Source organism: Colias croceus, chromosome Z (assembly GCF_905220415.1).
Source record: "Colias croceus chromosome Z, ilColCroc2.1".
Taxonomy (NCBI): domain Eukaryota; kingdom Metazoa; phylum Arthropoda; class Insecta; order Lepidoptera; family Pieridae; genus Colias; species Colias croceus.
This window is the reverse complement of record NC_059568.1, coordinates 3,917,878-3,942,948: the sequence shown is the minus strand read 5'-3', so window position 1 is coordinate 3,942,948 and position 25,071 is coordinate 3,917,878. Positions and strand designations below refer to the sequence as shown.

At 33.7% G+C, this 25,071-nt stretch overlaps 1 protein-coding gene across 2 annotated transcripts; it reads right to left on the bottom strand.

The window, feature by feature from the left end:
- Nucleotides 1–1,193: 1,193 nt before the first annotated feature.
- On the bottom strand, nt 1,194–24,839 carry LOC123704955 (peptidoglycan-recognition protein SA-like). Of its 2 annotated transcripts, XM_045653464.1 has the most exons (6): nt 24,633–24,839; nt 21,138–21,347; nt 16,718–16,890; nt 14,814–14,937; nt 14,384–14,451; nt 1,194–1,654 (listed from the first exon to the last, which is right to left on the bottom strand). In XM_045653464.1, the coding sequence occupies exons 1-6, from the start codon at nt 24,655–24,657 to the stop codon at nt 1,598–1,600; spliced, it is 657 nt and encodes a 218-aa protein (XP_045509420.1). In that variant the 5' UTR covers nt 24,658–24,839; the 3' UTR covers nt 1,194–1,597. The 2 variants fall into 2 exon arrangements, with proteins under 2 accessions (XP_045509420.1, XP_045509419.1); XM_045653463.1 differs by lacking the exon at nt 1,194–1,654 and having other exon boundaries at nt 9,722–14,451.
- Nucleotides 24,840–25,071: the final 232 nt, after the last annotated feature.

Below are 25,071 nucleotides of genomic sequence, written 5' to 3'. Positions count from 1 at the left end.
TAAGATTAACTCAAAAAAAAAAATGACAAATCCAATTTATGACCGTGATATCTGTTGCCCTCCATTTTTATTGTTTGTTTTATTGCGGCAAGAGATTTCACATTAAGTAACTCTGAAAATTTCACTTGTCAAATATCACGGTTCATGAGATAGATTGACGGACAGACAGGCAGCCAGAAGGATAGCGAAGCCTCAGTTATAGGGTCCCGTCTCAACCTTTGGGTACGGAACCCTACGATACCATCTAGGGCCACCTAGACCACGAGGGCGACCGGCGAAGCCTCGGGGAAAACGTAACTAGTATTTAGTAATGTATCATTAGATAATTGTAAATATCGATTTATTAAGCAAGTAACGACCTTCAACCACTAATAAGATGACAAGTGCCTATTGCCAAAATCATCATTCGAAAAGATCAATTTTAATAACCATAACATAATAACTATTGCGGCGTAGGTATATGATCTATTAACACATATGCCATATTGCGTGCTTTACCAAACATTACATAATGTTATAATCCGCTAAGAGCGATAACATCTGAATCCTACGTTCATGGTCAAACGATAAAACTTTCTAACTAGGAATACAATATTATACTTACATGTTTTACCAAAACATTCGGTGTCAAGACCGTTATCCGAGAGTGCTCTTCGATCGTAAATAAATAATATAGACTGTCAGTTTATAATTTATTGTATGGTTTCGGAATTCGGATAGAAGATGTTATTGGACAGGAACAGACAAAGTTAAAAACAATTTATAGTAAGTTTCTTTGTTTGCCCCAATGCTATTTTTAATGTCAAAAATGCAACTAACTAATAGTTCAATTGCTAAAGTACTTTTTTTTATTTAAAAAAATACAATGAAACCATACTTTTATGCCACATTTAGCCTATAGGTACTAGTAAGTACAACGTTCAAGTTCGACCGCCTCCTTGGTACAGTGGTTGACGCGTGAGCGTAGAACCGAGGGGTCCTGGGTTCGATTCCCGGTGGAGACGAAGAAAAAAAAAAAAATGTCTCGGTCTGGTAGGACACAGAAGGCTGATTACCTACTTGTCCCTAAAGAAAATCGATCAGTGAAACAGATGTATGCATAATGCATCTGCCCCTTACCCCACTACGGGGACACGGGACTTCACTTACTTACTAGTAAGTACAAATTTTCAAATCTACAAATAATCACGAACTCAATCAATGAAATAAGATGCCCTTGTACCATTGTAATACTGTGCTTGTACCTATATATGGCAAATAGCGAATATTATGAAACAATGTATACATAATAAGTTTAGACATGTTTACGACAATGCGTTAGGTATAATTATGGATACGAAACATTTTAATTAATTGTAATTAATTGGAACACGGTCGGATGATGCGGCTGTGAGGAAATTCCGATCGCAACATTGTAATAACATTGCAAAAAATTATACCTAGGTACCCATATTTTTAACAGAACTGTGACGCACAAAGTTTCGCACGCAATGTGTGAGCGAGAAGTAAGGTTTTTTTATGTTATAGTAAAAAATATTTGTTTATCTGTAGTCATAGTATGACTACTACAGCAAAGGAGTAGGTGGGTCGCTCGATGTCAAATGCTCTGCCCATGAACGCTTGCAGAGGCCTCATGCGTCTGCAGGTGTGCAAACTGCAAATAGATATCCGACAAATAAGTATAGGACAGATAAAGGCTTGATGAGGGACAAAGGATTGGACTGGGAATGCCTGTGGTGTGCCTTTATATCCAAATAGTTTCGGCTTCGTAGTGCTAACCCGGGATAGAAACAAAATAAAATATAGCCTGACCCTCACAGATACTGCTAATATCATTTTTAAAATCGGTTCAGTAGATCCAGATATTACTCCCTACAACGTCACAATGCTTATCTCTTTATGATAATAGTATACATATACTAGAAAAAAGATAGATTAGATACAACTCATGAAAGGTTAGAGATGTTGAGGCAGGCAGTAAGGCAGGATGAATTAAAACACCACACACCAACGAGTGGCCTCCTGTCAAAGTCAGCTAGTTAAACTTTGTAATGTCCTCTCCTCATTATTGCAAGCAAATGAAATATTATTTATTTCTAACTAATTACTATTATTAGAGTGAAGGTTGAGTGTAATTGAAGTAGATCAACATCAGTGTACATAAGGTTCAGCACTATGTAAGTTCACTTAAAAGTTCTCAAACATTGAGGTTTTTGAATCCTTAATTTTCCCTTTCACATAAAAATTGTAAAGCATTATCTTATATAATAAGGAAACTGAAGTAAAAGCAGCCTTCCATTTAAATAACATTTATTAACCACAGAGTCTTATAATCTATACGCGGAATTACAATAAAAATGACTATCTACTAATTTATGTACAATATCACTTCAGTGCTGGAGACTTTTTCAAATATACAATTAATCTAAATGCGACATACGCGCAAACTTATCTAAATCTTAGTCACAATTTAAGAACTAATCTTATTTACATTTACATAATTCTGTTAACATTAACATTACATTCATGGTCAAAGCATAATAAACTTGAAATGAAAATGAAAATGAAATGAAAAAACGTTTATTTATACACACATTATAAATAATTACACAATAAAAAGACACGACGATCGACTAAACTAGGTACTAGAGCTGTGCTATAGTCGATCGACGCTTTCCACTCCTTAGACATAATGCCAGCATTATAACGTGTGTAAATGTTTGTGTGTGTGTGTGTGTGTTTGTGTGTTAGTGTGTGTGTTTGTGTGTGTGGTTGTGTTTATAGATATAAGATTGTGCGTGAGTTTAAATGGATAAAATGCAACCAAAATTCATACTCTGAATGCATAATGTATTTCCGTAAACGCATTTAAGAAATAAGTGAGCATAATTTATTATGTCTTAGAAAGTTGATAATCTTGTTCTATATTTTCCCTTTTGATATTATAGGCCAACTACTATTATTATAATACTAACTAAGAACTACTTATGAAAGCGCTAGTGAAAAAAAAGCGGCTATTGAGCAGCTCACCCATGCTGTAGTCGAGCCCCTTGGGCCCATGAGTAGACCATTACACTTCATTTGTTGTAGGTATGTTTTTTTTTCGCGATTTCCGTGTAGGTCCCATAATGAAAGTTACTCAGTATGTCGGGTACATTGACCTGCCGACAGGATGTTCACTGATTAAATTCCACCCTGTATATGATAGTTTAAATTTAATTAAGAATTAAGAAACCATAATTTGGTCCACGGGGCACCCGCCTAGTTCTACCTTAAAAATTATTGCGTAGCGTTCCAGCGAAAGTGACAGTTCCATCGTGCTTGTAGCGTTCGAGATTTCCAGATTCCTGGCCCCGGTAGCGGACCGATTGAAGCGTAGGGCGCTAACTCAGATAAAATTGTTTGCCCGTAAAAACAACCCAGCCTCTTTATACGGCTCCAGCCAAAGACCACTTTGAGAAGTATGTGGGGAGGTTTCTGTGGTTATGTGCATACTATAGATAAATAAGAAAAATAAATAAAAAAGATGATGTTAATGGCTGGGCAGCCTGCATCTGGCCTCGATTTCTGTTGCCTATAATGACCTGCTTTCAAGATTGCGCTGACATGGCAGTCTTCGCAGGCGCCTTTTTAACGACCTTTGGTAGCGGAAGAAGAAGTCCTCGGTTAGCATTTGGCTAATCGCTAGCGGCGGCCTCACGCGCCTTGTTGTAGGTAGTCGTTCCTTCAGCGCTTCAAACTGGCCGCTCATTATATTTTCTCCTCTGACCTGTTTTGCATCTGCAAATATTTTACAGCTCCTAGTGGCCCTCAGTACCCCTGTCTTTTTGCGGAGAGCCCCATCCCCTTGGATATTGTTGGCCCAAAGCCTCGCGTCTCTTCTGAGGCGGTACGCTGTCACAGAATACACGCTGTACGAGAATCGCAATCCCTTGCTGTTTAAATCATTCATTATTGACAAGAAATATAAGATACAGCTACGTGAATACACGTCAGAACACGTTGAAGACCTTCTAATCTTCTAAGGTCCAAGACTGGAAATGGTACGGGTGCTGGGGTCTTCTCTGAGGACCTAAACATTAACATCTCGCACCCCTTGGGACCCCATAATACAGTCTTTCAGGCTGAATGCCTAGAACTTCTACTTGCAGCTTCGGCCATAATTAAAAGAAATGTAACAAACTATTCGATTAGGATCCGAATCGAATAGTTTGTTTCGAATCGGATAGCAAAGCAGCACTCATGGCAATCAAAAGCCATGAAATCACTTCAGGGTTGACTCTTGAGTGTCACTTAGCCCTAACTAAGGTATGTGACCTGGCAAATTCCCTAGTATTACAATGGATAAAAGGACACAGTAGCTCACGTGGAAACGATGCTGCTGATATACTAGCCAGAAGGGCATCTGAAACACCGGTCTTGGGACCTTTTCCCATTATACCGCTACCTGCTAGCTGGACCCGGATGATGATTACCCAGCTCACTAGTACTGCTCAGAGAGCGGAATGGTCAAGCAGAGAAGCAAGCCAGAGAAGCCCTACCGGACATTGACTCGAGACTTGCACGTCGGCTTCTCAACCTACGTAGAGTGCAACTACGTGTAATAACAGGGACCCTCACAGGGCACGGCCCCTTTAACAAACATCTCTTTAATCTAGGGATCACAGACATGCATGGCAACCGAGGAAACGGCAGCCCACGTCATCATGGAATGTAAGGGGGTTGCGGAGTACAGGGCAAGATACCTGGGGTCTCCTGGGTCCCTCCCCGAAGCCTTTGGCAGCCCTCACAAGCTGCTTGGCTTCATGGAGGAGCTCGGGTGGTTTCAGTTTTAGCTGGTTTCCCCCACCTCCCTCTCTCACGCAAAATAGGCACTTGACGTCGAGTTGCGGAGAAATGCCCGTCTATTATTATTATTATATAATCATTCATTATTATATGATTTATGTTATATAATAATTATGATGTTTCAAGCAATTTACAGCGAGCCTAGTTATGTCTACTTGATAAAGGGAATATATACCTATGTATACATTACATTCTACGTAGAAAATCAAAAAGAAGGTAACTTGGGGTGCTTAATAGAGCGAGACAGTATTTCACGCCAGCTCACCGCCTGCAACTCTATAAGGCACAAGTTCGGCCCCATATGGAATACTGTTCTCACCTTTGGGCTGGAGCACCCCAATACCAACTACTTCCGCTTGACCGCCTGCAACGTCGAGCCACTCGAATCGTCGGCAAACCCGAGCTAACCGATCGGCTCGATCCATTGGCACTGCGGCGGGACGTTGCATCTCTGTGCGTATTCTACCGCCTGTACAATGGGGAGTGTTCCGAGGAACTTTTTGGCTTAATACCGGCTGCCAAATTCCACAATCGCACTGCACGACACAAGCTCAAGTACCATCCACACCACCTGGATGAGTGGCTATCAACAAGTGTGCGTTTTTCACGGCATTTTCTGCCCCGAACAACAAAATTGTGGAACAGCTTGCCTGCTTCGGTGTTTCCATCTACCTACGATATGGATGCCTTCAAAAAAAGAGCCTACGCGTCCCTCAAAGGCCGGCAAAACTCGGCAAGACTCGATTATATCTACTTGATAAAGAATTATCTATGTATACATTACATTATACGCAGAAAATCAAAAAGAAGGAAACTAAGGAAGTACCTACATTTTCCAGTCCTTTGCGACTCGATTATATCTATACTTGATAAACTATTACCTATGTATAACTACAAATTACAATCTACGCAGATAATCAAACCTAAGGTAACTAAGGAAGAACCTACATTTTCCAGTCCTTTGCGACTCGATTATATTATGTACTTGATAAACTACGTAGGCGGTCCCAAAATTACCCGACCTGCCTTACGTACTGGCAGTTTTATTCGATTAAATACTCTTTTTAAAAAGTCTGATCCATGCAGATTTTAAATTTGGAATTCGAACACGCTAGGTCATTTGTCATTAGTTTTGTAGTCCTCGAAAGTGAACGCTGTCAGAGAATTTTCTAATATGGAAAAAATTGGTCTACGATACGTCATTCAATACTTTCATTTGAAAGGCCTCAGCCCAACTAACATAAAAGAAGAGCTAGATTCTACATTGGGGGAGTCTTCTCCTTCGTTTACAATGGTAAAATATTGGGTGGCCGAGTTCAAACGTGGCCGAACGAACTGCCAAGATGAACCTCGCAGTGGGCGACCAAATGAGGTGACTTCACCAGAAATGGTAAAAAAATCCACAAAATTGTATTGGATGATCTTCGACTAAATATGGTAGGCATTTCAAAAAGTGCAGTACATCGTATCTTAACTGAAAACTTGGACATGAGGAAGCTGTGCGCAAGGTGGGTGCCGCGATTACTCACACTAGAGCAAAAACAGCGTCGTGAGGATGTTTCAGTCGAGTGTTTGGTAAAATTTCGAAGCAATAGTGCAGAGTTTTTGCGTCGATTTATTACCATGGATGAAACGTGGGTTCATTATTTCACACCGGAGATGAAAGAACAGTCACAGCAATGGACTGCAAGGGGAGAATCGGCCCCAAAGAAGGCAAAAACGGTTCCATCGGCAGGAAGAGTCATAGCATCGGTTTTCTGGGACGCTCGTGGGATAATCTTCATAGATTATCTACCAAGAAGAAAAACCATCAACAACGAGTAATACGCAAACTTGTTGCAACGTCTAAGTGAAGAAATAAAGATAAAACGGCCTCATCTATCAAAGAAAAAAGTTTTGTTTCATCGGGACATCGCGCCAGTCCACACCTCCGGCATTGCGATTGCTAAAATCGAAGAATTAAAGTTTGAATTGCTACCTCATGCACCTTATTCATCAGATTTGGCCCCATCTGATTATTTTATGTTCCCAAACTTAAAAAAATGGCTCGTTGGGAAAAGATTTTCAAGCAATGAAGATGTTGAGTCTACGGTTAATGCCTATTTTGAAGACCTCGACGGTTCCTACAACAGACGCGGCATTGAAGATATAGAGCACCGCTGGGAAAAGTGTAAAGGACTACAAGGAAGCTATGTAGAGAAATAAATATAATTTATTCCATATTTTTTGTTTTTTCTTGGTTAGATCGGCTACTTTTGGGACTGCCCTCGTATTACCTATGTACAACTACAATCTACGCAGATAATCAAAACTAAGGTAACTTAGAAAGTACCTATAATATGTTCCAGTCCCTTGCGACTCAAATAATATATAATAATAATAATCCAATCTATAATGTTTCAAGCTATTTACAGCGAGCCTGGTTATAACTACTTGGTAAAGTATTCTCTATTATCTACTCAGAAAATCAAAACTAAGGTAATTCAGGAAAAACCTACATTTTCCAGTCCCTTGCGACTCACTTGGTTATATCTAATCACCTACTTGCTATATGCAATGTTTTTGCCCGATTAATGGAATGGGGATATAATACTTAAGATTAAATTTATATATTTTAGCCCTATATATTATGTTCCCACTGCTGGGACACGGGCTTCCTACTCATACACTAAACATTTTGAAGTTAATAACTAATTACGACATCTGATGGTCTCGTTTCAAGATTCAAATATACAATAATTAATTCTAGAGATATTCGAAAACACTTAAAATATATACTGTACAAATTCTGGTCATCTTATCAAATACTAGAGTATAATATTTATTCACAAATATCACATAGATTCAATAAAATATTTGTGAATAAATAAAAAAATAATAACGCATTATTCTACAGGGTGTACCACTATTGGAATACTAAGCGCGACGGGACTTGTACTTTTGCATACAGTGATCACGTAAACAATACTTAAACAACAAAATTACATCGAAAAATTTTTGCTTAATGTTTCCTGAAAATCCATGTTTTCTTCTTTGGCTTCGCGCAGCCGGCATAATATACCGCTTCGCTAATGTGAGCATTTTGTCTATGAAAACTATAATCTTAAACGATAACTCACATGCTTTTAGCGAAGCTGGGCGGGTTGCTTGTTAGAGGTGTGCACATAGAGTTTTAAGAATTCATCTATTTGAAAAAAAAAACTGCATCTAGAATTTTATAAGTATTTTTTACTCAGCGTATGCAAAACTATAACCTCCTTTGAGCTTAGTATACCAACAGACAACAGTGGGACGGCCTGTATATTAGAGATAGAGAATAATACGTTATGTTTTTTTTGACGATCATGCCCCATCATTACTGATCACGTTTGATTCAAATAACAAAACATAATATTATGCCCTCATTTCAGTATAAAACATAATTGGCATAGGAATGAAAATTGAACAACCGAATTCATCGGCGTGTTTTCTCTATTACACATAGTAAACTCAGAATCAAAATGTAAATGCCAATAAATTGCAATATATATAATATATATATTGCAATTTATTGGCATTTAACTGAAACTAACTCAGATATATTTTAATGAAGTTACACCAAAAGGCGACGCGATAGTCACAAGTTCTGACGTCATGGAATGTAGGTATAAAATCTCGAAAAACCAAAAAAAAAAAACGAAAAACCCCATAATATGAGTAAAAAGATCTGGGAGTGGCTAATAAGTCATAATTTACATCAGTTGTCTCTTTTTTGCTCAAAATTCCATCATACTTTGACGTCAAATCGTGTGTGCGTTAGTATGCTGTTTCAATGATCCAATGTTGTGTGTGGTAAGCCATCTACACTTCTTTACTTATAATATTATTATTGAAAAACTAATCGAACATTTCTAAGGAAAATTTGTAAGACACTAATGAAAGAAAAAGAAAAAGAAAAAAAAGAGAAATCAACAATTTTCTGTTAAATTGAGGGAACTGTAATTTTTCCTGCATTTTTTATTCTTACGTCACGTGGCCTTTTGGTGGGGAAAGGTAAAGATTATCACATCGACTCTATAATTATATATTTTAATATGCTAACTAAAATATGAAATACAATAACTAAACAATAAAAGTTTATTAACAATAATCAAGAATAATTAATTAATAACAATAACAAAATATTAATATCTAAGTTTTTGGATAATGTTGTAATAGAAAATTGCTTAAATCTAATTTGGTTATTTATAATTTAAATACGCTATAAATGTTATCACATTTTAACAATTCCTTGATATTGACTATAAAATAGTATGTACATTGTACAAGTAGGTAACATATTATATTTTTTTATGTATTTAATAAATTATATATAAAAATGCACACATTAAAAGCTTTACGTTAGAAACGCTAGTCAATTGTATGAAATATAATCTTCAAATTTTTTATTCACTATAAACTACTCTATGGATTTCTGTCCATAATCTACTCGAACCTTGTTTCTACCTCAAATCTACAATCTAATTGTAGTCTAATAAATAATAACGTTTATTTTTAATTATAATGATTACATTCTAATTCTAATACATTAAAATGTCACATTTATAATTTGTAAAAGATTACACAGTACCTACGGGTAAATATTCGAAATTTTTACTTGAAATATTAATATCAATTTTGAGAATCTATACATATGTATAATAAATCTGTAGAAGGGTTAATTCTGTACATTGAAAATATTGAAAAAATAAATAGCAAAGGGTGTTACTGGGTCGATACCAAACCCAAATATTTGATTTTTTTTTTATAAGATGCCATTGTCAGAGTTACTCAAAATGGAGATATACACCACGCGAAGACCGACGGAGTCGCGGGCGGAAGCTTGTTTATAATAAGCGTTATTAAGTAGTATTATACAATTTATTATTATATAGTACAAACAATTTATTCAATTTTATAGTTGCCCTTGTATTTATTTATAAGAATACGCACAGATACTTTAATATGACTTGAATATGAATTGCTTTTGCCTAAGCGCTTGGTTAGTTATTTTATTATTGTGTAGTTTTCTCTCAGTAAAGAATTGTGTAGATTACAAGGATGTTTTTTCTTCTTTCCATTCATGCATCTGTGCTAATGATCAATCTTATATACTTTTTATGTATAACGATAACGGTATAAGAGTGATCCGGGGGACTTGCAGATATGGTTGAAGACCACGTTGGCTAGCGGGGCGGAGCTGCCAAACTAATTTCATGAACTGGTCGCTTGATATTTCACAAATTAGACAAACTATAAATCTCATGATACTTCTAACCAAAGAATATCAAATTGTACAAGTGATAGAAATACTGCGAGCCCACGAAGTCTATAAACGTCAAATTTCTTCAACAGCCTGACAGCATTAACAACAAAGAAAACAAACACGTGAATTTTCAATCCTAAATATCCAAAGTCCGATTAAAAGAAAATTTCATGAAATTATTCATAAAGAAATTATTGCTCAGGTTCATTAAGTGGTCACAACACCTACAGGAGAAAGGTACTATTGACCTGAGCAGTAACTTCTTTCGTAGAGTAGAATTCTTTAGCCAGTAGAATAAGTATGTATTAGTGTATTGCAAATCTCGAGGTCGTTTCTCCAAAATTATAAGAAGAATTGGCTCATATGTCCCTTTTAATTGACACCCAAGACATCGGCGTTTCTGAACTCGATTTTACAATATTGTGTTTGCCAATAAGTCATCTCATTCTCACAACAAGATCATCATCACAATGACAATAAGCTATACTATGATGAGTGAGGAGGCTGGAGACCCATTCTCCTATAACTGCAAAAATGTAATGTTAATGCTGGCGAAATCGCGAATGCATCGCGCAAAACAACGCGAATTAATTCTCCTAATGAAAAACTACTTTAAGATTTACTACATACTAATGCTGTTTGTAAATATAATCTGTGAACCACATTATAGTTGTAATTGTAGATATTGCATGCGAATAGTGAGTAGTAATTTGTAAATAAAGTGTGGCGAAAACTTGTCTAGGAGGACTCATGTACCTATAGGTAATTGCTGGAGTTCATACCGATGGAGCGGGGTTGGGGCTCCACGTTAAAGTTAACTGAATAACTCAGCTTGTATGTAATATAAAGGCTATTCCCTCGAGATACACTCTAAACTACGTAATATAAATTTAAAAATGGCGTTTGGTATAAATACCGTTTCACTTCTTATCTATCTTTTACGCACATTGAAAACGACTAATAACATCAACGAGACGATAAATATTGTCATCCAAAAATTTACATACAAAGTTCTAATGCCTTACTATAACATTTATGATTTATTATACAATTTATTATTATATAGTACAAACAATTTATTCAATTTTATAGTTGCCCTTGTATTTATTTATAAGAATGCGCACAGATACTTTAATATGACTTGAATATGAATTGCTTTTGCCTAAGCGCTTGGTTAGTTATTTTATTATTGTGTAGTTTTCTCTCAGTAAAGAATTGTGTAGATTACAAGGATGTTTTTTCTTCTTTCCATTCATGCATCTGTGCTAATGATCAATCTTATATACTTTTTATGTATAACGGTATAAGAGTGATCCGGGGGACTTGCAGATATGGTTGAAGACCACGTTGGCTAGCGGGGCGGAGCTGCCAAACTAATTTCATGAACTGGTCGCTTGATATTTCACAAATTAGACAAACTATAAATCTCATGATACTTCTAACCAAAGAATATCAAATTGTACAAGTGATAGAAATACTGCGAGCCCACGAAGTCTATAAACGTCAAATTTCTTCAACAGCCCGGCAGCATTAACAACAAAGTAAACAAACACGTGAATTTTCAATCCTAAATACCCAAAGTTCGATTAAAAGAAAAGTTCATGAAATTATTCATAAAGAAATTATTGCTCAGGTTCATTAAGTGGTCACAACACCTACAGGAGAAAGCTACTATTGACCTGAGCAGTAACTTCTTTCGTAGAGTAGAATTCTTTAGCCAGTAGAATAAGTATATATTAGTGTTTTGCAAGTCTCGAGGTCGTTTCTCCAAAATTATTAGAAGAATTGGCTCATATGTCCCTTTTAATTGACACCCAAGACATCGGCGTTTCTGAACTCTATTTTAAAATATTTTGTTTGCCAATAAGTCATCTCATTCTCACAACAAGATCATCATCACAATGACAATAAGCTATTCTATGATGAGTGAGGAGGCTGGAGACCCATTCTCCTATAACTGCAAAAATGTAATGTTAATGCTGGCGAAATCGCGAATGCATCGCGCAAAACAATGCGAATTAATTCTCCTAATGAAAAACTACTTTAAGATTTACTACATACTAATGCTGTTTGTAAATATAATCTGTGAACCACATTATAGTTGTAATTGTAGATATTGCATGCGAATAGTGAGTAGTAATTTGTAAATTAAGCGTGGCGAAAACATGTCTAGGAGGACTCGTGTACCTATAGGTAATTGCTGGAGTTCATACGGATGGAGCAGGGTTGGGGCTCCACGTTAAAGTTAACTGAATAATTCAGCTTGTATCTAATATAAAGGCTATTCCTTCGAGATACAATCTAAACTATGTAATATAAATTTAAAAATGGCGTTAGGTATAAATACCGTTTCACTTCTTATCTATCTTTTACGCACATCGAAAACGACTAATAACATCAAAGAGACGATAAATATTGTTATCCAAAAATTTACATACAAAGTTCTAATGCTTTACTATAACATTTATGATATGTTATATTTATACAATTTATAATTATATAGTACAAACAATTTATTCAATTTTATAGTTGCCCTTGTATTTATTTATAAGAATGTGCACAGATACTTTAATATGACTTGAATATGAATTACTTTTGCCTAAGCGCTTGGTTAGTTATTTTATTATTGTGTAGTTTTCTCTCAGTAAAGAATTTTGTAAATTACAAGGATGTTTTTTCTTCTTTCCATTCATGCATCTGTGCTAATGATCAATCTTATATACTTTTTATGTATAACAGTATAAGAGTGATCCGGGGGACTTGCAGATATGGTTGAAGACCACGTTGGCTAGCGGGGCGGAGCTGCCAAACTAATTTCATGAACTGGTCGCTTGATATTTCTCAAATTAGACAAACTATAAATCTCATGATACTTCTAACCAAAGAATATCAAATTGTACAAGTGATAGAAATACTGTGAGCCCACGAAGTCTATAAACGCCAAATTTCTTCAACAGCCTGGCAGCATTAACAACAAAGTAAACAAACACGTGAATTTTCAATCCTAAATATCCAAAGTCCGATTAAAAGAAAAGTTCATGAAATTATTCATAAAGAAATTATTGCTCAGGTTCATTAAGTGGTCACAACACCTACAGGAGAAAGGTACTATTGACCTGAGCAGTAACTTCTTTCGTAGAGTAGAATTCTTTAGCCAGTAGAATAAGTATGAATTAGTGTATTGCAAATCTCGAGGTCGTTTCTCCAAAATTATATTTTAGAAGAATTGGCTCATATGTCCCTTTTAATTGACACCCAAGACATCGGCGTTTCTGAACTCGATTTTACAATATTGTGTTTGCCAATAAGTCATCTCATTCTCACAACAAGATCATCATCACAATGACAATAAGCTATACTATGATGAGTGAGGAGGCTGGAGACCCATTCTCCTATAACTGCAAAAATGTAATGTTAATGCTGGCGAAATCGCGAATGCATCGCGCAAAACAACGCGAATTAATTCTCCTAATGATAAAACTACTTTAAGATTTACTACATACTAATGCTGTTTGTAAATATAATCTGTGAACCACATTATAGTTGTAATTGTAGATATTGCATGCGAATAGTGAGTAGTAATTTGTAAATTAAGCGTGGCGAAAACATGTCTAGGAGGACTCGTGTACCTATAGGTAATTGCTGGAGTTCATACGGATGGAGCAGGGTTGGGGCTCCACGTTAAAGTTAACTGAATAATTCAGCTTGTATCTAATATAAAGGCTATTCCTTCGAGATACAATCTAAACTATGTAATATAAATTTAAAAATGGCGTTAGGTATAAATACCGTTTCACTTCTTATCTATCTTTTACGCACATCGAAAACGACTAATAACATCAAAGAGACGATAAATATTGTTATCCAAAAATTTACATACAAAGTTCTAATGCCTTACTATAACATTTATATCAAGTCTAAACCACTTAGAAAGGAATAATTCTTCTACAAATACACTTAAGGGTCCTCTACTCATTGGCATTGCAGCGATGGCCCAACACGCTCGTCGATGTTTGCCACCATTACGGCGATTATAAATAAACATCTACAATGCCGATCATAGACATTTAGGCCTTATCACACTATCGTGATTGCCTCTACCCGCCCAACGCTGCCCATTGTGTAAAGGGCTCATATTCAATACGTTTATTCTACTGTGTTGATAGACAAACTGTCAAACAGCTTCGTTGGAATATTTTTGGTATTTCTACCGATTAGAGTGTAGTTGGAAGATAAAAAGTGTAGTCTCACAGATTTGGCAAGGAAGTCATTGAATGCGTTGATTTGCGGCTGCGGCGGGCTGACGTCAGTGAAATTACCTAAAAAGATTTTGATATTTAGTTTTATAACATAGAATGCTTTATAAAATAGAAATACATTGATCACGAAGCGGCATTCGAACATAATATGCTATGTATTATTTCAATATATTTTACTGGTGGCCGTTTTACCAAAAAATCTAGATACCGTCCACTATAAAAAAAAACCTAGACTCCAAAAAAGGTCATGGAGTTGTGAAAACTAATAACAATATTAAAATAATTTATTTGCTTTAATCCAATTTCGCTAAATTTAATCGACATCTATTTGTATATTCAATTTTGAGTTTAACCATAATTACTATTTTCACCAACAAATACTCATTTTTTATATATATTATGTGTAAATTATAAAAACGTACCAATAAAAGCTACAATAAGTGTAGACGGAGGATTATCCATATATTGTTTCCAGCCAAGGCCTTGGAATAACGAACCGTTTGATGAAACCAAAAAGTTGTAAGCCATTTCCTTGTTATTCGCCATCTGAAAGAAAAATATTAAACTATAATAACCCATTGAGCCCCAAGCGGCCCGATCGGTCCACGACACAATAGATTTTCTATTGTGTCTGTGATTCCGGGGGCTGAGTTAATAATATAATCATCACGGATCACGGATGGCCGAATTGGTCTTAAAAATTGGTTTGGTCTTTAAAAATGTATAACTAAAATTATAGTAAATAACACGACTAGTTAATACCACGGTTTCACGGCTATTGTTTTGTAGGAAAAAGTTATTTCGTTTCAAAAAATGTATTTAATCCATGAAATATTTTTTATAATGATTTTAATGGACAGTTGTTCAATTTTAGTAGGTATATATTTGCTTTTTTGGGTTACTGCAAACCAGAGCTGTATGAAAAAAAATTCAGCCAGTTCCCATTTTTGCCAAAGAGAGGTCCACCTCATTTTCCCTTTAATGCTGATTTACACAGGGTCAGTAGACTAGTCAGTCACGGCGCCGAAATTCGGCGTCGCGACTGACTTTAACTGTTTACATAGACTTCAAGCCTCTGTATTGACTTCAAATCTGTTTACACAGGGTTTTTTTTCGGGTCAGCACTGATTTGCCTCGAATTTGTAGTCAGTTACTGACCCTGTGTAAATCAGCACTTACAGTTAGAAGTTGCTTTATATATTTTTATAATTAAACTACAAATTAAAGAGAGTCAAATTGTAAAGCCTAGACAAAGAGATAATTAATTTTGTACTTATTTAAAAGATAAGACAAAATAATTTGAAATTCATTTGAATGCTAACATAATAAGTGTTTTGCAGAATATTTTCCGGGTTGTAATGGACCAAGTAAATCCAATTTAAGTTGTTAGTTTTTACCTAATCGATAAAACCCCGGAAGATTTATCATACCGAAATTAATGACGCACATAACACATTATAAAAGAACATTTATTTATTGTCAAAATATTGATAAAGTCAAAATGTAGTTTATTTTGTTATTATATTATATATGCAAATATATTAACATTGTGCAGAGACCCCAAGACCTTGGGTTTTAATTCCAAGATTTGGAAAATTTTCAAAATTATTTTTGATTAATCTGCATACTGTCCATATTTCCACGACGACGACACAAATATGAAAAACTAAACTATGTTCTTTTATATGGCATGGAACATGATTATGAGTAGGTCAGCGAGTAGGTAGTTTCATATTTATATTTCTCTGCACATAAGTTGAATCCAGAAAATAAATCATTTAATCATATCACCTTTGATTATTATTATTAAGATTTGCCGCACCTGTAGTTTTTTAGGTAACTACTTTATAATAATTAATAAGGACTAGTCAATTATTATTTAGTAGAGGTTCGCGTTGGTAAGATATTTTAAGCAAAACGTAATCAATGCTTATGGTAGACACTTGCAAAATTATGTATATAGGATTTTTCTGTTTATAATTTGTATTGTTTTTGCCAACGTTGTGGACTATAATTTATGATAAATATAGGATATGAAGTAAATTTTACTTATGTAAAATGTTCCCAAGACGTTTTAAATCTTCCAACTTATCTGTCACTAGCTTTCCGCCCGTGGCTTTGCCCGTCTGTCTAAAACTTGAAAAATTATACTAAAACCTTTCTCTTAAATCACTCTATCATTAAAAAAATCAATCAAAATCTGTTGAACAAACTTTAAAGACCTAAGCATACAGACGGCGGAAAGCGACTGTTTTATACAATGTAGGAATACCAATTCAACAATACCATAACCGCACATTCTACACAAACATCCGTAACACGATACCTGTATCTCGTTGATCAACTGCAAACATTCAGCTGTGACGTCACATTGCCGCGTGTATGTGTGCGTGACTAACACACGCGTAGCCTCTGTTAACTCTTGTAAGCTGAGTGATTCCCCGAATTGTGGAACTTCTAAAACTTGGAGCGTATCGTCGATCGGTGGTAGGATGTTCTCTGTAATACATAATATAATATATTTTTTATGATTTTTTTAAGAAACCACGACCATAGAGATCCTTTGCTTCTGAATTATGTTATGATAAATAGGCGGTCCGTACTGGCTTCACCCGGGTGCTTAAGAGCGCTTATTCAATTTAACGCAAGTCATAATCTCCGCGATCTATTACGATAGATCGCGGCTTGCGCTATCCTTTTACTATGAACAGCATAGGTCCACAGGAGAGCGCCGAGCAACATGTCCTCTCTCTGGAAAGGCTCGCTGCCGACTGATTTGAATCGGGTCGCGCGCAGTGTTTTATAGTACTTTTAAAAAAATTGTAGAAAAATAATAGAGGTACCTTAGTTGATTTTTTAAATTTTATCTTATAAGTAAGACATTCTTTTATTGCAATATGTATAAATTATATTCAATTAAGTCAAATATCTTGGTGAAAATAATCATTTTGTCGACTATAATTTCTAAAAAAATTCACATTGTTGTGGATTTTAATTTCGTAAGTTAGGAGTCCAAAATAAAAAAATCTTTTAACTAACTATTTTAATAAGGATTTTTGCAGTTAGTTAAAAAAATTGTGTGTTAGATCTGTCAGCAATTTCAGATATTTTTAGCTTCGAAATTGACACTAAAAGTGAAATCAAGTAATCATCAGCTCAGTTATCTTGATGGTATTCACAAATACTGTATTAATTGAAAAAAACTCTTAACTAACTACATAGACAATAAAATTTCCTAACATTATTAGTAATTCATATGTTTGTAAGATAAGTGGTTGATGGACAATCTGGTTTGAAAAATCACATATTTGAGCCAAACAGCGCACGGACCGCGTACACGGCCTTAACAATTAAAAAGCATAACAGTTGAACACTTTTGAAATCGGTCCCTACACAGTACCTACAGTAGTTCTTGAGATTTCCATGTTCAAATAAAGAAACACTTTAGCAGACTTAGCTTTAAATTATGTTGTAATTTCATTTATTGTTTTTGAAAAAAAATCATTTCAAAATATGTAACAGTTACAATTCTAAAAACCGGATTTTAAGGGGCTATTAAGAGCAAATTCAATAGTGATTGCGCTCTCCTTTACTCCCATACAATTAGATTAGACAGTGTGCGCAAACGAGAGCGCAATATCACTGTTACTTGGCGGGGCCAGGTCGTAGAAGAAAATAATAAGAAAATATGTGATTTAAGGAAAAGTGTGGGTCATAATTATGCGAGACTCGTTAGATTTTCAGGTATGAATATGTTGACTTCGTGTTTTAAATTGCAGACCCGTACGTCAAAATAATAAAGACATAGAATCGAGCCGATTTCGTCCAATTATGTATCGAGTCCGTCCACGGTCTTCGAAATATAATTTTGATGGGCTAGAATAAATATCTTTTCTTAAAAAACTGCTCAAATAACTTCTATTTGGTGTTGTCAGCCCCTTAATGTAAAACAAATAATTCAAATAACCAGTATTTTTTATTAACATTTAAATTACCGGGTCATTGCAATTAAATGTCAAATTTTAAATGTGTTTTTCTCATACTGGTTTTAAAATTATTATTATTATTATAAAGCAGTGTTAACAAACTAATTTACGTATTACTTATTAATGTTTATGCAGATTTTAATTTATTTAATGCAAATTTATGAAAGAAAAAATACGTGGGCATTAATAACAGCTTAATTAAGGAACTCAGGTTTCTTAGAGAATTAAAGTTGTTTTGTACATGTGCCACGGTAAAGTATTAGTTCAAAATGGAGCTATTATTTTAAACAATAAATCATTTATTACACAGCTCAACAAAAAAACAATTTTTTTTTTGTTGCCCTGGATATTTCTACAGATTTATATATTTCAAGTACTCAGTTTGCGAATGTAATCATTAAAATTATTTAATTGGCTCTATTTTTGTTTTTAATATGGATTTTCATATATTAAATTTACTTACGGCCCTTAAGAATATGGGTTACTAACAAGTGTTTATTTTTTTGGTGAATTACGTTTTCTGCACATTTATTTGCTCAGACATAACCCTATTCTATAAATCTGACTGTAGAATATCAGAATAATAAATGGTTTCTGTAAAAAAATCATTTTTATAAACAACAATTTTCGGTTTGTATTGAGTTGAAGAAACCCAGTAGCACTTGGTCAGCAAAGTGGATAGGTATACGAAATTCCCTTGATGTTTTTATTAATAGAATTAGATAAAGGGAATTAATTAGGAATTATTAATTAATATAAGAATTTAGACCTTTGAGGGAATCTAGAAGTATAAGATGAATACCCGACGGCCCTACAGGACGGGCGTGTTGAAAATTGATAAAAGATGAAAATTTAACAAAATTTTATAACTGATGCTGAATGTAAATTATGGAGAGATATAGTATTGGTTAATTTAAGGTAAATTTAAAACACCAAATTATAAAGCACAACAGTTGTTAAAAAACTTCATTATTTTATGAGCAAATACGAGCACAAAGCTACACTTTGCCCACAGTCTCCTGGATAGATGCCCAGTAAATCTGCGAAATTTCTGTGAGGAACAGGAAGGACGCATCGAAAAAGAAGTAAAAATTATGGAATAAAGTTATCAGGGTATATGGGATCGTCACATGATGGCAGATTACTGATGGTCCATAACAAAACTATTGTCCCAAAATTAACTAAGAAGAGAAGCTTATAAAATCTATTTCCTTGTACTTTTTCATAAGTTTTAATTATTTTTCTCTATTTTTATATCCTTTTGAATTAATAAGTTACTAAAACAAAACAATAAGTAAAACTTTGTAGTAAATAAATGATGTTAAACAAATATACCTTCTATTTCGTGCTGCGTTTTAGAGTCTAATAAGAAAATTAAGATTAAAAAAAAACTAGAGCCAATCTACCAAAACCATTAATAGTTTTATATATAATATGCATTAAATTATTCGAAACCACTTTCATATCCGGGGCAACAAAATCATTGTTGACCAGTGTTATCATTAACTAGCCTACCCAGTTAGGTGCTTCTTCTCTTAAAATATTTATTTATTATAGCATGATGCCGAAATAACTAGAGCCAGATTGTTGCCGTATTGACTACCTACCCAGCACAAAAAAGTCATATTAGTAGTTCCTGAGAGATACTCATTCAAGCAATCAGCTTCAGCTTAAGCACATTAATGTAGAGTATGGTTTTTAATACCAATAATATAGTCTTACAGTATATTCAATGATAATATAGTTTAAAATTCCAAGTCTTTGAATAATATAACAAACTATTAAAATTATACAATGTACAATGTACATAATATATTATAAAATATTTTATTTCAAAATGCCACATGTATAAATAGCAATAAGACAAGACTCAGTAAATGACAAGCCATCATTACATATCACATTGCATAGATATGTAATTACAGTAAGGACATCATAAAAATAGTTTTAAGCATTATTATGCCTAACATTAGAATTTCGTTCTCGTTTTGAATTATTCATTTATTATAATTTTATAAAAAAATGTTCAATTCAAACTGTTATACAAGATATAGGACAACTTCTTGTGACATATACGGTTTCTATATTTTAAAATACTTAACCAACTTTGAAAAAACATCTTCTTCTGTGTGACCTGATTTAAATATAATTGTAAATTACATTTATTTTTAAGCTGTTGTTATGAGAAGTACTTGAAAGAAACACTATAAATTCTGTTGATTTTATTGTAAGTCCTACCTTTTATAATGCTTCGCTATGCTCCTTCTTCCAATTGTTTATTTTTCTTCAAACTTTTCCTATATCCAAATGTTGCCTGGAAGATGTCGCTTCTTAGCGATTAGGCCACCTATTTGTACCACTCCATTGTTTGTGTATTATTTTTGTTTGATTTTGTTTTGTTTTGTGTGTACAATAATGTGTTTTTTTATTTATTTATTTAATCATAATTCGTTTTGGAATGTGTTGTTATCTTTTCATAACAATAGAATGCTGTGGCATAAGCCATAATTATGTAATATATATGCATTGTGATAAAAACTATACATCAGTTCATTGGAATTAATCCTACAAACTTCTTGGTTGAATTTGCTAATCTCAGGAACTACAGATCTGATTTATAAATTTCTTACAGTGGTAGATAGCTATTTATCGAAGAAGGCTATAAGCGATATATCATTTCGCTAAGACCAATAGGAGTTCAGCAAAGCGGGCTAAACTACTAGGCAAAGCTAGTGAAAACTATCACCAAAAGAAACATACCTGAGTTGTTCTGAAGAATCAATAAGTAAATGCCAATTACGATGCCTGCTAACAAAATAGATAGCAGGAAGCCAACAGTTATTATAGTGACTAGGTTCCTCTGCCTTATCCTGTGGTTGTCAGGAAATCTGTTGATGAGTGGAGTGTCTTCAGATGGCCTGGCCTGCGATTCTTCATCACGTTGGAACGAGCTCCTGCGTGTCTCATGGTCTGGAAAATAATTTTAAGTTTAGTGTATAAGAAGCTATTCATGTTCACAAATATTGATGTTTGATCAGTGGAAATACAGATATAGTCTATCTAAAGGAAGTGGGTACCATCTTAGACCACATCTTAGCTTAAAATATCAGCAAGATTGTGTTCAAGCGCTTCCCCATACACAATAAAATGATATGCAGCATATTGGCAAGTTGGTATGTTAGAATATGGTGGATTATGACAATAGATTTGCCTCGAACATTGGGTATTATAAGAGAACTTCTTGATTATAATAATTATGAGTGCACTTCTATGTTTATTCATCATATATCATATGCTTCTTTGCATGAAACATAATATTGAACTTTGAGTCGAGGATAAAGTATTTCCCATAAACAGCAATGTTTACTAATTACTATTAATTAATGCAGTTAGAACTTTTAGAAACTCTAAATTTTAAAGTAAAACAACACAATTGTTATGCTCAAAATCACCTAATTAAAAATACAACAGTTTATCACTCAGATTTTCAATTATAACACCCACTTTCACTTTAGTTAGCATTCTCAGGTATATTGAAGTTGATAAACCTACATTAAATATTAATAATATAACACATTTGTAAATTATTCATATAAAACACCGTCACAAATAAAAATATCAAACATTACCGCAAATATAATTCATTTGAATTTCAATCATTCTATGAGCGCATAAAAAACCATTTGCAATGAACTTGTTAAAATAAAAAGTATGTAATTGTGAAATAATATCCGTTACTACTTATCAAATACAATATATTAAATCCATTAAATAAATTTATTATCTGTAAACTAACATCTGGTATATTACGTAGGTATTAATTTCATATCATTTTAATGGTTTAGTTTTTAATGGTCTACTGTTATAGTATCAAAAGTAAGCAACATTTTATGTTCAAACATCATACAAATGTCTATAATTATTTTGTGTGGTTTATTATGTTTTAATTAAAGTATTTTTATGTTTATCATTTACACTGTTTGGTTATTTACCCGTGAACTAACAATATAAATAAAATCTGTTTTTGTGCTAAAGTAGGAAGGTTAAAGGTTGAAATTTATTCAATTGTTGTTTTTATTATTATGAGCAAGATTATCATTGTTTCTAGGCACACAAATTCGTAAATAAAATTGGTGTAAAAGTATTTTGGTCTAACAATATATTGTATATCATATATTGGTGTACAAGTATTTATTCAAAAATAAATGAATTTTAACAAAAATTTCTGTGAGTCATTGCATGTCTAAGGTTAGAATGAACACTCTATTGTTTATTAAACCATTAGATAAATAATAATCACAATGGAACTTTTTCCTCATAATTAGTAAATAAAATTATTACTCTCAAGTCTCAATTTAAACATTAACAAGTTTCAATTCTGTTAGTTTTAAATGTTATGTATGTCTACTTAATATCAGAGATGTAACTTTTTGAAAAAAAAAATATTACTATAAAGTACAATAAACAAGTTTTCTTTTTTGTTTTGTATATCCAAATAGTCAGACATAACAAAGTATCAATAAACAATATAAACGATTAAATGTTATCATAATTACCACATACCTCACACAATCACTATAGTAAAAAAGCAAGTCTATGCAATAGAAATATCAATAATATAATACAAATTTTAGATCACAATTTAAACACAAAAAAATGCCTATATATATGGACTATAGTAATAAAGGGGTACATAAAATGATATACCTGTGTATCTGTATTCCATTCTGCCACAATAATGTTTTATTTATTCAATTAACTAATTGAACGTACATGATCTTGACAGTACCTGATACTGTTCTCAACTGACATTTGTTGATAAAACAATAATGTTTGTAATTTGTAAACCAACACAGGAGTTGTATCAAGTTACAGCAGGAGTAAGTAAGTATCACATTTCTGATTATTAAATACCTTATCATTTACTTATGGGAGAAATGATTGATCATCAAATCAGTGCTTTAACCCATTGAGCCCCGAGCAGCCCGATCTGGCCACGACACAATAGAAATCTATTGTGTCTGTGATTCCGGGGGCTGAGTTATTAAAATTTTAAACAAGATTATTAATTATAAGAACTGCTATTGAAAAAACAATTTGTCTGTCTTAAATGCCTACTAACATTATAAATGTAAGCGCTATTTATCTGTTTATATGTCTGGCATGTTTACAAGTCAAAACCATTGAACACATTTGTTTGATTAGTCATTTAGTTATACATGTAAGCACTACAACTACTTATCAATTACTACTGTGATTACAAAGTGGTGATTCATAAAATGAGTTTATTAAAGAGAACCTGACTGATATTAGTTTAAAGTTAAAAGAGAATACTATACATTTGTGTAAGTACATACTTTTTTCCTTTCTTTTTTACCTCTTCTGTATGTGTGTATAGGATTTTGTTTTGTATTGTACTTTAAGGGTGTAGTAAAAGATGGAATGTGACAAGGGCAAATAAGTAATTAATATTATGAGTTGTTTAGTAAATTAGGTGAAACAAACTCATTTAGAATTATAGCTAAGCTTCACTTTAAGCATAAGGCCGGTTGCAGAGCTTCACCGACCATCAGTGTGTACCATCGGTCCTGACAATACGCATCAACAATGTGCATGACTATGACACTAATACGTATGGCAATACACATGCGTATGGTCGGTCTAGTTATGAACGGTTTTATGAATTTCCATACATATGACAAACACGACTGACGTACACACTGATGGTGGGTCAAGCTCTGCAACCAGCCTTATAATATGATGTTATAGAAAAATATATGTCTATATACCTTTAAAATTATTACAGTCTAATGTATTTGTAGTAATCCATGCAATAAATTTTTTGTGTTGCTAAGGGTAAAAATCAATAATGGCTCGACCAATTCAGCTAATTCTTTTTTTAAGTTTTTATCTCAGGGCGGCTAGCTTTTTTTAAAATTTAAATCTTATTTAAATCATGCAGTTCCTATTATAATTATAACTAATCAATCAAAAGGCTTTGTCGTTTCTTATTATTTATTTAATAAGCTTACAAAAGAAAGAACAACGTAATATATCAAACAATAGAATTCAGCAATTCGTGTAAATATCGATGATTCATTATGAGCGTAATACTTAATTAATTGGTATTTTTTAATAAACACAATGTTTAGAGAGAGTCGAGAATAAAGATAAAAATTGTGGTAAATTTTCCATCAAAGTTAGAGCAGAATACGGCGAGGTAGTAAAAAATCAATAACTTAATCATAGACTTACCCACTGGTGATATAAGGGGTTGCATTGTTTTATCGTTTCTTTCACATTATTCTCTCGGTAGATTCCCCATGAGAATACAAATCAAGATTATTTTAATTCGAACAATATTCATTTATGGACAAAAATAAACAAACAAAAACTATAGAGAAAGAACATTTTTCATATTTTCCCTTTTCCTTTTTCTTTTCCATTGTCCATTGAAATTATTGATAGGCTCAAAACTGTCAATGTCATTTAATGTTACCATTTGTAATAAAACGTTTTATACTATGATTTTTACTCTGTTATAGCTAGCGGCATATTTCTTTAGCGTTGGCCCAAGGTTGGCCCCTGTGGTTCACTTGGTTGGCCCTCTGGTTGGCCCCTATGGTGGCCCGAATCTGCACAGTCACACAGAAGTAAAAAAAGCAGTAATTAACTTAGAACATTGCTCTAAAGT

Excerpts from the sequence above, each read along its gene's own strand:
- LOC123704955 (XM_045653463.1), bottom strand. The coding sequence starts at position 24,657 with ATGCAACCCCTTATATCACCAGTGG. Across the intron at positions 21,348-24,632 it reads ACCCCTTATATCACCAGTGG|ACCATGAGACACGCAGGAGC; the intron begins GTAAGTCTATGA and ends ATTATTTTCCAG. Across the intron at positions 14,938-16,717 it reads AGTTGATCAACGAGATACAG|ATGGCGAATAACAAGGAAAT; the intron begins GTATCGTGTTAC and ends TTTTTCTTTCAG.